General features: G+C 62.4%; 3 protein-coding genes across 3 annotated transcripts in view; all 3 read left to right on the plus strand.

Annotated features, from left to right (window-relative positions):
* Positions 1–899, plus strand: part of UPK3B (uroplakin 3B) — a 1916-nt gene extending 1017 nt beyond the window's left edge. The window contains exons 4-6 of the mRNA XM_027664447.1: positions 194–314; positions 550–665; positions 886–899. Of these exons, the coding sequence (XP_027520248.1) occupies positions 194–314; positions 550–665; positions 886–899 (251 nt within the window). The remainder of the gene's footprint in view (positions 1–193; positions 315–549; positions 666–885) is intronic.
* Positions 900–1178: 279 nt separating this feature from the next.
* LOC113957208 (uroplakin-3b-like protein 1) lies at positions 1179–3279 on the plus strand. The gene is made up of 6 exons (XM_027664448.1): positions 1179–1326; positions 1927–2076; positions 2151–2382; positions 2475–2551; positions 2850–2978; positions 3114–3279. The coding sequence occupies exons 1-6, from the start codon at positions 1179–1181 to the stop codon at positions 3218–3220; spliced, it is 843 nt and encodes a 280-aa protein (XP_027520249.1). The 3' UTR covers positions 3221–3279.
* A 2094-nt stretch (positions 3280–5373) lies between these two features.
* Positions 5374–14832, plus strand: LOC113957212 (ras GTPase-activating protein 4-like). The gene is made up of 20 exons (XM_027664454.1): positions 5374–5487; positions 9381–9437; positions 9826–9939; positions 10236–10297; positions 10409–10538; positions 10816–10897; positions 11039–11170; positions 11251–11342; positions 11553–11676; positions 11785–11938; positions 12266–12330; positions 12534–12646; positions 12715–12901; positions 13146–13283; positions 13403–13726; positions 13804–13941; positions 14018–14153; positions 14231–14351; positions 14435–14493; positions 14638–14832. Exons 1-20 carry the CDS (start codon positions 5423–5425, stop codon positions 14757–14759), a joined length of 2415 nt encoding a protein of 804 aa, XP_027520255.1. The 5' UTR covers positions 5374–5422; the 3' UTR covers positions 14760–14832.
* The last annotated feature ends 407 nt before the right edge of the window (positions 14833–15239 follow it).

Genomic DNA, 15239 nt, shown 5'->3' on the forward strand with positions numbered 1-15239 from the left:
GCACTGCCATCCCCCAGTGGGTCCCCCACCTGCCCTGTTGGGATGCTGGCATGTGGCACAGCATAAGCCCTATGCCATCACCCCAAAATCCAGAGGGGGGAGCAGTGATCCCTGATGCCCTCCATATGCTCCATCTCTCTCCTTTCCATTGCCTTCTGTGTCTCCCCATATCCCTCATCCGGCCTCTTTCCAGCCCTCAGCCCGAGCACCATCGACCCCGTGCCCACGCGCCGTGGCAGTGATGTGGTGGTCATCGCCTCCCTCCTGGCCAGCCTGGGGACAGTGCTGGCCACTGCTGTGCTCGGAGCCCTGGGGTATGGGGGCTGCTTGGGGGGATGTGTCTGCAGGGGCCCCAGGAGAACCCCCCCGAACTCACCCCCATCAGCAAAGAAATGGATGGTTTTAAGATTTAAAAAACCTTTTTATTCTTAAATTGGAGGTTTGCCACAGTTTGCAGGAGAAAGTGCCCCTTGGGGATGGTCAGCACGGGGGGGGGGCTGGCAGGGCCCATGGACTCTGCTTGATGCCTCTGCATTTCTCTCTCTGCAGTGCCAAGGTGTGGGGCTCCCTGTGCCAGCGGGATTTGGGGACCAGCGCCTTCGCCTGCAGATCCTACCGGACCCATCACATCCCCCCGGCCCTGCCACAGCCCCCACCCCCAGGCTGTGGGTGTAGCCCCCCAGGGCTGGGCTGTTTTGCCCTCCGACCCCCTGCTCCTTGCCATAGAAACATGGAACAGTTCGTGTTGGAAGGGACCTTAAAGACCATCTCATTTCAACCCCGCTGCCACGAGCAGGGACACCTTCCACTTGAAATAAAGTGTCCTGCCAAGTAAAGTCTGACTTTACGTCTGTGACTGCCTCCTCCTGGTCCTTGGTCATGCAGGGTGGGAGCTGTGAGAGTGAGGGCACCGAATTCCCTCCAGAGCAACCCAGGGTCTCAGTTTGATGGCACTCGGTGTCAGGGTGGGGGGCACAGGCTGGCACCCATGGGGTCTGTGGGGCACATTCCCCCGGGGTGTCCCTCTCTGCCCCACTGCCCGGGTGAGGGCTGTCGCCCACCCGTGCCACGAACGCGGTGGTTCCCAACACGCTTCGCCGGCGGGCGCTCAAACATAACAAATGCTCCCAGGGAAACGAGCCCAACCTGTTTGCCGCGGGGCTGCGGCCCGTGCAGGAATGTGGGCGGTTGGTGTGACCACAGGCGGGTCCCACGGGGACGCGGAGCTCAACTACCCGCACTCCCGCCCTCGGCACCCAGGCGTCTGCACAATGCTCCCGCTGCTCCCGCTGCTCCTCCTGCTCCTGCCCGCAGCCCACGGTGCAGGTGAGTCCGACGGCGCCATCGGGATGGGCTGGGGATCCCCCCCGGCATTGCAGGGATCCTCTGTGAACCACAAGACCCCAGAGCCTGGAGGTGTAGAGCAGCTGATGCTCTCCTTCTTCTGGGTCCTGTTCTGGGTGCCACCTCTAGTGTCCCTGGTGTCACTGACCTGAGCTGGCTGACACAGTGTGGGGTCCTTTGGGGGTCTCCCTTTGCATTGCAGGAGTCCACTGTGCACAGGCACCAGGACCCCCCTGAGCCTGGAGGGGTAGGGCAGCTGATGCTCCCCCTATTCTGGGTGCCACCCTCAGTGTCCCTGGTGTCAACGACCTGGGTCCTCTGGGGGTCCCACAAGGGTGTCTCCCCCCACGCCGAGTGGGAGCATGGGGTATCTTTGATTCTTCTTTTCACAAAACACGCGTCTGAGCCCAAAACAGGGGGTGGGAAGCAAGCAGGGGCCCCTCTGCTGAGATCACAGGGTTCAGCACCCTCCCGTCCCCACCCCGAACCTCTGGGACCACGGCAGCCGGTCGGAGCCACTGGTCAGGGGCTGCAGCGGGAGCTCTGCACCCTCCGCCGCACCCCCTTGGCTTCTCCCCGCAGTGGAGCGTGTGGGGTACACGCCGTCCCTGACCAAGAGCCCCGCGCTGGAGGGGCTGACGACCGGCTCCACCTTCGTGCTGGACCAGCCCCGCTGCGTCTTCGACCAGTACAGAAACGCCGACATCTGGCTGGTGGTGGCTCTGGAAAGCAGTAGGTGGGGGCAGCCCAGGGCAGGGCCCTGTGCCCCCCGGCTCCCTCCTCACCCTCCATCCCCATCCCTGCAGCCGCAGCCACCTTCAACAACAACGTTGCGCCGGGGACTAACGAGAGCGCGTTCCAGAACTTCCCTGACAGCGTCCCCGCCTACATGACCCTCAATGCCACCCTCGCCAACTACCCCTGTCCCAAACCCGACGGGGATATCACGGTGCTGCGCGTTGGCAGCGAGACCAGCTGCATCCGGGATGGTGCGAGACCCACCTGCAATGGCCCCCTGCCCGGCCCCGGGCCCTACCTGTGAGTTTGCTCCTGGGGATGTGCCCCCCTCAGGGGCTCCCAGCAGCCCCCCCAGCTCACGGGACCGTGGCCAACCTCCCTTCCCATCTCAGGGTGAAGTTCCTTGCCCTGGAGGGCTCCCAGCCCGTGGCCGAGACAGGCTGGTCAGAGCCCATCATGCTGAGGACAGGTATTGCTGCTGGGCGGCTCGCCCCGCAGCTGTCGAGTGGGGGATATGGGGTGGTCCCGGGGGGTGTGGGGTGGTCCCAGGGAGCTGAATCCTGAGCAGTGGTTTGGGGCGAGGGCCCCTGTGAGATGGGGAAACTGAGGCAGGGCAGTGGTGCGGGTCTCACTCGGGTACGGTGGCACTGTGTGATGGCACATTGTGTTGGCACGCAGACACACCAACACCCATGTGCCCCCACCCCGAGCCGCCCAGGGCTGTGCATCCCTGCATCCTTCTCCCTCCCCTCCTGCTCTCTCCCCAGCCGAGTCACCCAACAGCATCTCCACGATGGACGGAGGGCACAGCGCCGGCATGATCGCCCTCACCACCATCCTCTCCATCCTCTTCGCCATCCTCCTGGCCGGGCTGGTGGCCATGCTCGTCTTCTGGGGGTGAGTGCCACCACCACGTCCTACCCAGGAACCCAGAGATAGGTGCTGGGCACGCGGAATCGGCGCCAGAGGGTGATGCTGTCATCCTGTGGTCCCCACCCTCATCCCTCACCCCCCCCCCCCCCCCCCCCCCCGCTCAGACGCCTGCGGCGGCAGCAGCACCTTCAGCAAGCCGGAGGCGGTGTCGGTGCGGCGGTACAACACCCACCACGTCTACGACCAGCCGGCCGCCCGGCTCTGAGCCCCCGCCGCCTCCCCGCCTCCCCCCGGCACCGCCCCCCCTCCCCACGCACCCCCGGATGCCCCCACGGCATGAACCCACTGCCACGCGGGCACGGCCAGAGCTGCCCCCCGGGGCTGGGGCATTGGAGAGGGACATTAAAGGCTTTTCCGCGTGCTTTGTGCCCGGCCTCTACCTCCTGTTTGTGACCCCCTCGGGAATGGCACCTGCCAAAACCTCAGCGCCTCACGCAGCCCCCTGGAAAGCCCCGTGGCCCTGTTTCTGTACCCCCACGCAGGGCTCTGAGCCTCGTCCCTGGGTGGGGGGAATGATGTGGCCCGCAATGCTCTGGAGTGGGAGATGTGTTGTCACACCCTGTTGGGGCACTGGTGCCACCTGTGCCCACTCTGAATGGGTGAAAGTCCCCTGGGGCACAGGGCAGCGAGGGGAGGCCCCCCCAGCCCTGACACTGGGGTGAGGGGCACTGGAATGTCCTGCGGGGGGGGTATAGGGGGCGTTTCTCTCTTCCCCTTAACCCCACAGCAATTTCTCACTGACCCAAACCCAGAGGAGAATCGTCCCCACCCAGAGCTGCCCCAATCCTTCCCGGGTGCTCTTGATATTCCCCTGAGAGCCATGAGACTGGTACGCTGGGATGCCTGATCCTGCTCCAGGTGTTGTGGGGACTGATCCTGCACTGGGGAGTGAATCCCTGATCTCTCTCTAGGGGATGTGGGGGCTGATCCTGCACTGATCAGCTAGGGGAAGCTGATGCTCTACCAGAGACTGGGAGAGACCTGATCCGTCATTCCTGATCCTGCACCAGGATGTGGGCCCCTGATACTGATGTCGGGGATGTGGGTGCCCTGACCCTGGAGCCTGGTCTGGATGAGACCCCGCTGGTGCTGGGGACGAGAAGGACAGAGCTCACCGCAGGGTGGCTGTGCCCGTTTGCGTGGAGCCAGGGCAGGTGTGCACACACCTGCATACATCACATCCATTTGTTAAACCCACCGTTTTTCCCCGTAGGCGCCGTGCCAAGGGCAGCATCACATTCACACCCAGCCCCGGTCACAGCGCCCTTACAGGCTGTCCTTGTCCTGCCTGGGAGGGGTGTTAGCAACCTGCCCCCCCCCGCTGCCGGAGCCGCCCCCGTGGAGCCCAGCCAAGGGAAATCAAGCAAATCCAGCGATTAACTCCTGCGGAGAACCAGCGTGGGTGCAGCCGAAGGACGGTTCCATCCGGCAAACGCGAGTCCCCTCCGACCCACACCCCGTCCCCCGAAATAAAACAACTGTTTCAGCTGCAAAGCGGCTTCGAGTGGTTTGGGAGGGAGGGGGGGTGTTACCTGTCACACGGGCGCTGTGGGGGTGGGACACCTGGCCCCGACCGCGTGCGGGGCTGGAGCTGCCACTCGGGTTGGTGGCAGGGGACCGCACCTTGTCCCCCTGCTGTCCCCTTGTGCGGGGGAGGGAGAGGGGCAGCGCTGTAGGAACAGGGCAGCGTGTTCCCGGCGTGTTCCCAGAGTGTCCCCGTAGTGTCCGCACGGCGCAAATGCCAAGGACCAGCTTGGCTGGCACAGCCCTGAGCCCCAGCTTTGGGTGCGGGGCGACTCCTCGAGCCCAGGTGGGTCTTGCGGGGGGAGAGGGGGGGAGTTCCCCCTCCCTCCGCCGGTATTTAGGGCACCAAGATCCCCCAGAAATGCCACCGGTATCTCGGCGGTGCTGCAAAAAAGGGTAAAAAAGGTAAAAGAGCAAGAAAACGTTGGGGTTTTGGGGTGCGGGGCAGCGCGGAGCACGCTGCAGCCCCCCGAATTCGTGGGGGGGGCGAGTGTGGGTCTGGTCCAACCCAGAAGCCGCGGCCGGTGCCGGGGAGCCGAGCAGGACGAGGGGAGACCGAGCGGGACCGGGAGGAACCGAGGGGGACCGGGGACACCGATCTGGGGACCCCCCGGGACCCCCGGCAGGGCGGGAGGACCCGGCCCCGCCCACCGCGCCTGGGCCACGCCCCCTGGCTGACAGCCGATAGAACCACCCAATGGCCGCCGCGGACGGGCTTTTGGGCCACGCCCCTCTCCCCGCCTCCGCACGCTGATTGGCGGGCGGCGGCGCCGGCCCGCACATGGGCGCTGTGCCGGGAGCCGCAGGTTCGAGGCCGCGCTCGGCGCCGTTTGGGCTCCGCTCGGGTCTCCTGGGCTCGGTCTGGCTCCGCTGCCCGCCCGCCATGGCCCGGCGCAGCGCCCTCTCCATCCGCATCGTGGAGGGCAGGAACCTGCCCGTCAAGGACATGTGAGTGCCCCCCGCGGGGGCAGGGAGGGGTTTGGGTTGGGGGGGCCATCCCCGGCAGGGACCCCCCTCTGCCCCAGGAGTGCTGCGGGGTGTCCCCTCAACACGTCCCTGTTGGGGATGCCATCCACCGGGTGTCTTTGGAGTGTTTCCCTTGCTTTGGGGGCTTGGCCAGAATGGCTTGGTGTCCCCCCAGCAGTGCCTATGCTTTGGGGGTTCCCTCCAGGGTGGTTTTAGGTTCCTCTTTACTTTGGGGGTTCCCTCCAGGGTGGCTTTCATGTCGCCTTTCTTTGGGTGTCCCACCCAGCATGGCTTTGGGGTGTCCCCCCATCAGGATTCTCCATAGGGTCTCTTTGGGATCCCCCTTGCTCTTTTACCGGTTTCCTCCAGGAAGGCTTTGTGGTTGCCTTACTTTGTGAGTTCCCCCAGTGTGGCTTTGGGATCCTCCTTGCTTTGGTGGTTCTGTCCAGGATGTCTTTTTGTGCTCCCAGTAGTTCTTAGTGCTTTGGGGGCTTCTCTCGGGAGTGCTGGGATGTCCCCCGCGGTTCGGGGACACCCCCAGGAGCATCCCATGTTGTGGGGTGCCCTCAGCAATGCTTTAGGGTACCCCAGGCAGTGCTCCAGCTTTGAGGTGCTCCCCCTGTGCTGCCGGGGGGCAGAGCTGCCCCCACCACGCAGGGGCCCCCGCGGGGACCCCCGGAGATGCAGCAGGACCCGGTACATCCGTCCTCCCCCACAGGAGCAGAGGGTGCCCCGGTGCTGTGGTCCCTGTCCCCGCTCTGTTCCCAGCCCCGGCTCCATCCCACCGTCCCACCTGGCTGCGGTCCGGGGGGCTCCTCTGGCAGTCCCTCGGCTCGGGATTTCCCTCCCAGAAAATCCCGGCGTGGTTCTCATCGCTCCGATCCTTATGGGCGGGATGTGGGGACTGAGTTGGGGTGGGACGAAGGGAGAGCACCGGTGTGCCCCGAGCCACCAAGGCAGCGGGAAGCTGTGGAGGAGCGCCCGGCAGCCGGAAAACCAGCAAAAATCCCTTCAGCCGTCATGGAAAAAGAGGATAAACAAGGAAAGAAAGATGACTTTTTTTTTTTTTTTTTCTTTTTTTAAATCCCGTGTGTCAGGGCCTGATTTTTAAATCCCTTGGCACAACTCCCTGCCGGAGCTTGACCCAGCGCGGGCAGGCTCTGGATTTCGGGAGGCTCCTGGTTTGGGGAGAGCGTGCTGTGGGAAGCCGCCGTGCCATAGCGCCTGGAGCGGAGCTTTCCAGACCGGTGGCTTTGGGACGTGGCGCTGGGCCGGGAGGGAAACCCGAGCGCAGCCCTGGCCCCCGCCGCTGACCTTGGCCGTGTCTGGCCCCCTCCCCTCCGGACAGCGGCTCGTGGGATCTGGTTCCCTGCCCTGGCACGGGTTTTGGGATCGCTGGTTTCCTCGTGGGAATTCCCTCTGGGGGGTCAGACCCTGCTTGCGACAGCCGGGGGTGATGAGACACCCCCAGACCCCTGCGGGACCCCCGGCTCCCTCAGGATTCGGCGCAGGGAGTCGCGGGAGCAGGATGTGGCCGCGGCTGCTGTGGTTTGTGGCTCCCGATGCCGCCCTGTCCCAGGGTCCGGACCCCCAGCGCGGGGCTCGGCACTGCCCGGACCGAGCTGCAGCCTGCGGTGGGCTCTGCCCTGTCCCCTCCCCCAGGTGAGCGCTGGGAAATCCTTCCCGCGTCTTCATCCCAGGAGAGGAAGGGAAACGGTCTGCTCGATTTTTTTTTAAATTTTTTTTATTTGATTTTTATTTTGTTTGAATTTTATTTTATTATATGATAATAAATAATTCTAATAATTATTGTAATTATAATAATTATAATCTTTAATTCATTAAATTATTTTATTATTTTTTCACTCTTGCACTTTTTATTTTTATTTCATATTTATTCTTTCATTCATCTCTTTCACTCTTTTATTTTACCTTTTATCTTTTAATTTTCATCCTTTTTTCTTTTATTTTTAACCTTTATTATTCTACGTTTTATTTTATTCTTTTACCATGTTATTTTCCTTTCTTTTTTAAAATTTTTTCATTCTATTTTTATTTACTTTTTAATTTTTTTATCTGTTTTATCGCTACCCCCCCCAGGGCAGAGCTGCACTGCTGACTACACCGGTTAATTTTTAATTCCAGCCCCCCGTGCTGCCCGACCGGTGGCTGCAGGGGCCACACAGGTCCCTTCTCCCTTCCCCCAGTTCATACAGTGCTCATTTCCTCTTTCACAAACCCAGCCTTCCCCTTTCCAGCTCCTTCCCTGCACCCCGCGGGGGTGCCCAAGCCAACTGGATGCTGCGTGGGCGTCAGAGGATTCCCAGCACCCACCGAGCCTGCAGCGCCATAAATCCCTTCCCGAGATCCCGGGACAGGGATGCGGTGCGCGAGATGTCACCGGGCTCCCCGCCTGCCTTGGGAGAGCGGATTTATCCCACGGCAGCTTGGGCACCTCTCGCAGCTGCCAAGGATGGATTCTGGCCATCCTGTGTTTGAATGCCTGGAAAACATGATGCCTGAGTGGTACCCTGGGGTACCTGGCACCCTGTGTCCAGGGGATGTGGCTGTCCTAGACATCCCCGTGGTGACAAGGTTTACCAGCTCTCATCCAAGCCAGCCCCGCGTTGCCGGGCACGGCTGGAGCGGGCAGCTGTTCCCTTTCCGCCTGCCTGCTCCCTGCATCCCTGATGGTTTGCACAAGGCAGGAAATGTCAGCAATGAGCTCCCGTTAATGGCATTTCACCCACTGCTCTCCTTAAAAACCGCTCAGGCGGGAGGCTGGGATGGAATGGGAGCAGGAGCTGGGAGAGCAGCTCTTGGCAACCTGCTGCGCTGCCAGCACCGCGGGGCCAAAAGGGTGGAAGTGCCTGGGGATAGGGATGTTACTGTGGTATCTGGGATGCACAGCCTGAGGAAACCCCCTGCAGCCATGTTTGGCAGGGCAGGGAGCACCACAAACCCTTTCAGTGCCCCCCACCCCCAAACCCTTTTAACCCCCCCAGCAGCTGTCTCTCAGCTTGCTTGAATTTGGGATGTGGAAATCACTCTGTGCTTGGCTACCGAAGTCTGCACCCGTGCATCCTCCCTTTCTCCGGGACACTTGTGGTTGGTTGATGGTGCCACTGGGATTGGCATTAATGAGGATCCAAGCTCAGAGCAGGCTGCTCCGTGCCAGTGGGATGGGAGCCACAACCTTTCCACCCCTTTGGCCAGCACCCAGGTCCTGCTGGCTCCTCTGTCCCCAGCCAGAACCCCCACCCCTGCCCCGTTCCTGATAAACTGGGCTAATAAGCTATAAAATGGTGATTATTTTTTGGCACCGATGACTTGGGTCATCCATGGGGAGGAAGCAGGGTCAGAGCATTGTGGTGCCTGTCCTTCACACCCTCTGCATCCCTGGGGGTGTCCCCAGGGGTGTCCCCATCCCTGCAACTGTGTTGGGGGTCTGGGGAGGGGCTCCAGGGCTGGAGGAGGCTGCTGTGGCCTCGCTCCTGGTGTGTGAAATTGTGCTGTGGGTGCCTGGAGCTACTTCTGGGAAAGGGTGGGTTTTGTTTGTTCCTTGGCTTCCTGTGTGGAAGAGGAAAGCCACTTCTAGCTGCCAGCGGGACACAGTGGCCGGACACGGTCAGGGATGTGTGTCCCTGGCCTGGGAGTGAAGCCGAGGTCACCACGTGTCTTCAGCCATGGCCAAATCCACCCAAGGAAACCTTTGGCAGCCCCAGCACCGCAAAGCCCTGGGGTGTCCCTGCATGGTCCCCTCTCTGGGCAGGGGTTATCAGGGCTGAAGGCTTTGGTCACCTGTGACCATGGGTTGGATGGGGGGCCAGGGCAGTAGTTGGTGGCACTGACAGAGCTGTCCTGTGTCCCTCCAGCACAGGGAGCAGTGACCCATACTGTATCGTGAAGATTGATGATGAGGCCATCATCAGGTGAGTGGCTGCAGGTCCCTGGCTGGTCCCCAAACCTGCTAGAGCCCCAGATTTGGTTCCTGGCAGCTTCCTCCATTTACCCTCCTGTGGGCACAATATTATTATTATTACTATTATTATTGTTATTACTATTAATAATAATAACATTACTACTACTACTGCTATTCCCTGCTTTGGGCTGAGATGTTCCTCCTGACACAGTGATGTCTAATAGCTCATGGCCCCCCTTACTCTGTAAGCCACCCCCATGTCTTGCCAGCCCAGAGCCTCAAGACAGGCCAAGGACATGTGTCTCCAAAAGCTGGGAAGGTCCTGGGGCTGGGAAGGTGGGGAGTGCCCCGGTGAGGGAGCCCTGTCCCCTGTGTCACCAGTGCCACCTGCCCTGCAGGACTGCCACGGTGTGGAAGACACTGTCCCCGTTCTGGGGGGAAGAATATGAGGTGCAGCTCCAGCCCAGCTTCCACAGCATCTCCATCTATGTCATGGATGAGGATGCGCTCAGGTATGGGGGGGGCCTGGAGGGGGACTCAGGGGTTTATAGCTTTGGCTCCCTGTGTGCTCAGCCCCATTGCAGACACCAGAGAATCCAGACCTGGCCATGCTTCCCTGGGCTTTGGGACACAAAGAGGGAAAGTTATTTCCCGAGGTTATTGTCCATCTGGTAGCAGAGGGTGGCTGATGTGCTCCATGGGGACAGACACACCGTGGTGGCCCCAGCCCAGGACTCCCTGAAGTGGGGGCTGTCCTGCCTGGGTGCCAATCTCATGCCACGTCCTGCTTCCCACTTTTGTTTTCCAGCCGTGATGATGTGATCGGGAAGGTCTGCATCACCCGGGACATGCTGGTGGAGCACCCCAAGGGTAGGGGAAAGGGTGGCTGGGGGGGTCCCAGTAGGGACCCATCTCCTTGGATGAGCTGGTCCAAGGGCCCCCCCAGTGACCCTTCCATGGGGATCCCCCCTTTTCCTGCAGGATACAGCGGCTGGATGAGCCTCAGTGAGGTGGATCCCGACGAGGAGGTGCAGGGGGAGATCCACCTGCGGGTGGAGGTCCTGGGCAGCCAGGGCAGCCGGCGGCTGCGCTGCTCCGTGCTGGAGGCCAGGTGAGGAGGGGACAAGGGGTGGCAGGGGCTGTGTGTGCAACCAGGACACGGGCAGTGAGCCTGGGCTGCTTCATGACTCAGTTTCCCTGGTGTATCCTGTCCCTTGGATGCAGAGCATCCTCCTCACCACCCAGCAGCTGATGGGGGTCCTGGGGCAGAGTCCACCTCATCTGCTGATCTTTGGGACATGCTGGGGAACCGAGGAGGGCAGTGGGTGCCATGGGTACCTGTAGGTATTTTGGGAGGTCACTGATAAATATCCTCCTCTTCTGAGCAGGGATTTGGCCAGGAAGGACCGGAATGGGGCCTCTGACCCCTTTGTCCGCCTGCGCTACAACGGGAAGACACAGGAGAGCACTGTGAGTGCGACTGCAGCTCGTTGTGATCCTCAGCCTGCCAGTGGTGCAGGTGGAATCATCCCACGAGGAAGCCATCCCTGATCCCTGGCATCCCTTGACTGGTGTCCTGAGGGGCGGGACACAAGGCCATTGCCCTTGCAGGTGGTCAAGAAATCATGTTACCCCCGCTGGAACGAGACCTTCGAGTTCGAGCTGGCCGAGCCCACCGGGGAGAAGCTCTGTGTGGAGGTGTGGGACTGGGACCTCGTCGGCAGGAACGACTTCCTGGGCAAGGTGAGCCCCCAAACTCCATCACTGCTGCAGGGGTTCCTGCCCAGCTGCCCACCCAGCCCTCTCCTGCCTTCCCCTGCCAGGTGGTGTTCAGTGTCCAGGGGCTGGAGGCGGCTGGGCAGGAGGAGGGATGGTTCAGGCTGCGGCCAGACAAGTCCAAGCCGATGGAGAACGAGTGAGTGTTGGCACAGGGGCGTTGGGGTGTGCTGGGGGTGGTCCCAGAGCCCACAGGGGCATTGGGGAGGGGGTTATTCCTGGGTAACGTCATCCTTTGGAGGAGCAGCTCCTCCAACTGCCTGCCCAGGCTTTCTCAGGCTGTTGGGCCACCTCCTGCTTGGTGAAGTACTTCTCCCTCCACCCACTGACCCACCTCATGCTCCTGCAGGCACCGGGGCAGCCTGGGCTCACTGCAGCTGCAGGTGAGGCTGCGGGATGAGATGGTGCTGCCCTCCCACTGCTACCAGCCCCTGGTCCAGCTCCTGTGCCAGGAGGTGAAGTCGGGGCGCCAGGTGAGGGGTCCATGCCAAGCCCTGCTGGAGCACCCTCCTTTCCCTGGCTCTGTGCCAGGCCTGTGCCCGACTCAGGCCACATCACACCACAGTGCCTCTCCCTTCCAGGATGGCCAAGTGCACCTGGTCACCCTCCTGGATGAAACCACCACAGCCGAGTGCCGGCAGGAGGTCGCCGTCAACTTGGTCAAACTTTTCCTGGGCCAAGGGCTGGTCAAGGAGTTCCTGGACCTGCTTTTCGAGCTGGAGCTGGCCAAGCCCTGTAAGTGGGAAGTGGAGTCAGAGGCCTCCAACCATCTTCTGGGGCTTCAAAACCTCCAGGACCTTGTGTGGGGAATATTTTTGGGTGATGGTTGAGGTTCAGCTGTCACACTGTTCTCTGTGTAGGAATCTGCTGGGTTCATCCCAGCAACTCCTGAGCTGAGTTTGGTGGAGGAGCAGGTGGTTTGAGGTTTGGAAATCCCCATAACCCTTATGGATATGGCCAGGGTTGGAGGGCACAGCCCCTGGGAATGCCCCCGTGGTTGAAGCTGCCTGGTGGGTGACCTGTATCCATCCCCCAGGCCATGGACCCTCTCCTGTTTTGCAGGTGAGCCCAACACTTTGTTTCGGAGCAACTCCCTGGCCTCAAAGTCGATGGAGTCCTTCCTCAAGGTGCCAAACTTCCCAAGACCTACTCTTCCCAGGTCACCCTGGCTCTGGGATGTCCCCAGTTCCCAGGGGGAGAATTGGGAGTGCTAGTGGGGCTGTGTCTTCCCCTGGGGCTGGGAGGCTGGAGAAAATCCCCTGGGTGACCCTGATGGTGTCTTGTGCCAGACCTGTGGCCCATCACTGTCTCCTGGGCTGTCCCCTGGCAGGTGACAGGGATGCCATACCTGCACTCTGTCCTGGGGCCCACCATAACCCGTGTGTTCGAGGAGAAGAAATACGTGGAGCTGGACCCCGGCAAGGTGGAGATCAAAGACGTCGGGTAAGGGACTGTTGGGGAGATGGGACAGGGGGTCCCCAGACAGGGGGTGACAGTGACGGTGCCCACAGGTGCTCGGGGCTGCACCGGGTGCAGACGGAGGGCGAGGTGATCGAGCAGGGCCGCCAGTACCTCCAGTCCTACCTGGGCGAGCTGCTGGACGCCATTGCCAGGTCGGCCCCGGCGTGTCCCCCCGTCATCCGTGCCGCCTTCCGGCAGCTCTTCCAGCGCGTCGGGGAGCGCTTCCCCCAGCACCAGGTCAGGCTGGGGCAGGGGGGTCAAACAGGGGCATCCCCAGGGCTCACTGGGTACAGTCCTCAGCTTTGGTTGATGGGGTCCCTCCTTGGGCTTGAGGGCAGTGCCCGGGGATGGGGCGCAGGGGGACAGGGAGTAGGGCCGTGCTGCACCCAAACAACAGCCCTGGGTGCTGTGCGGGGTGTCTGGGGATGTCCCATTTTGGGACAGACCCCCACATGTCTCCCCCCCATCCTGGTGGTCACAGCACGCCAAATTTGTGGCCGTCACCAGCTTCCTCTGCCTCCGCTTCTTCTCGCCGGCCGTCATGACCCCCAAGCTGTTCCAGCTGCGGGAGACGCACGCGGACGCACGGACCAGCCGCACGCTGCTGCTGCTGGCCAAGGTGGGGACACCAAGGGACAAGGGGTGGCACCTGGGAGGGGCTTTGGGGTGCCTGGCTGCTTCCCATTCGGGATGGCTGGGTCTTCTGGGGCTGACACCGCCATCCCCGGGTGTCTCCAGGCCATCCAGATGGTGGGAAACATGGAGCCGGCGGCCGGGCGGGCCAAGGAGACGTGGCTGTCCCCGCTGCTGCCCGCCCTGCAGCAGGGCATCGCCCGCATGAAGGACTTCATCACCCGCCTGGTGGGCACAGAGGAGGAGAAGGGCGAGGAGAAGGGCGAGGGGTGGCCGCTGGGCCCCCCCATGGCCGTGGTGAAGGAGGGGCTGCTCTTCGTGCACAAGACGCGGGGCAAGGGGCCTCTTCTCGGCGCTGCCGCCGGCAAAAAACTCCACTTCTGCCTCACGGGGGAGTCCCTCAGCTTTGGCAAAAGCCCCTGTGCAGAGGTATGGGGGTGCTGGGGGCTGGGGATGTGGCATCAGGGTGGCACTGACCCCCTGTGTGTGTGTGTCCCCTCCATCAGCGCCTCGGTGCCATCGCCCTGTCCGACATCCTCGCGGCCGAGAAGGTGGAGGAGAAGAGCTTTGGGAGCTCCCACGTCATGCAGGTGGTCTACACGGACACGGGCGGGCAGCAGGAGACAGCCTACCTGCAGTGCAAGGTGGGGGACAGCGGGGGGTGCCCCGAGGGGTGTCACAGCCCAGAGGGTGTCCCCCTCACTGTCCCCAACCCCACAGTGTGTCAACGAGCTGAACCAGTGGCTGTCGGCCCTGCGCAAGGTGTGCGGGAACAACCCCCGTGTGCTGCGCTCGTACCACCCCGGTGTCTTCCGCGGGGACAAGTGGAGCTGCTGCCACCAGCGGGACAGGACAGGTACGGGGAGGGGGCCCGGGACCCCCGCAGGGAGGTTGGGGGGTGTCCTCCCACGTGCTGACCCTGCTGCCCCACAGGGCTGGGGTGTGACCGTACACGGCACGGCGTCACCCTGCAGGACTGGAGCGACCCCCTGGACCCCACAGTGGAGGCTCAGCGGCTCTTCCACCACCTCCAGGGCCTCCGGGGGACCCTCAGGTGAGTCACTTCTCCCTGGGGACCCCCCTGCATCCCCTTGTGCTCCTGCCAAGGGCCCGTTCCTCTCATCCCCCTCTCCCCAGGGAAAAGTACTGGGAGCTACAGGAGCCAGAGGACGCCCAGAATGGCCCCCGGAGGGAAGGTAAGTTGGGTTGGGGGGTTTTGGGGACCCCGCTGGGGATGCTCTGGTTGAGCAATGTCCCCAGGGGTCACGGGGTGCTGTGGTGGTTTGGGGGTGTCTCCCAAAGGGGTTGTGGGGTCTCACTGTTGCTCCCCTCTCCCGCAGATGCCCCCCTGCCCGAGGGGCTGAGCCAGCTCTTCAGGGTGCTGGGGGAGCTGGAGAGCTGTCACCGCCAGGCACAGCCCCCCGAGCCCCCAGCCCCCTTCCTTCTGCAGCTGCAGACTTGAGGGACCCCCTGTCCCCCTGCTGGGATTCGGGGTCCCCATGGCTTGGGGACCACGGCAGTGGAAATAAAGGCATTTTGTACACTGCAGCCTTGTCCTGTCCTTCTGGTGGCACCCTGCTGGCCATGGGGACGGGCACAGGGCAGGGGGCTGGCCATAGCTCTGCTGGTGTAACTGGTGGTGCTGCTGATGGTGGCACTGGTGACATCTCAGATGGTCCTGCTGGTGCTGTTTCTGGTGGCCCTGCTGGTGGTGGTGGCATCCCTGCAGTCTCTGCTCATGGCAGTACTGGTGACGCTGCTGGTGGCACTGGTGCAATCACCGATGGCCCTGCTGGTGCCATTTGTGGTGGTCCTGGTGGTGGCAGTGGTGGCATCACTGGTGACTCCAATGGTGGCTGTGGTGGCGGCACTGGTGACATCTTTGATGGCCCTGCTGGTGCCATTCCTGGTGGTCCTACTGGTGGCCGTGGTGGCACCACGG

This window comes from Corapipo altera, unplaced genomic scaffold (genome assembly GCF_003945725.1).
Source record: "Corapipo altera isolate COAL_440 unplaced genomic scaffold, ASM394572v1 181b, whole genome shotgun sequence".
Classification (NCBI taxonomy): Eukaryota; Metazoa; Chordata; class Aves; order Passeriformes; family Pipridae; genus Corapipo; species Corapipo altera.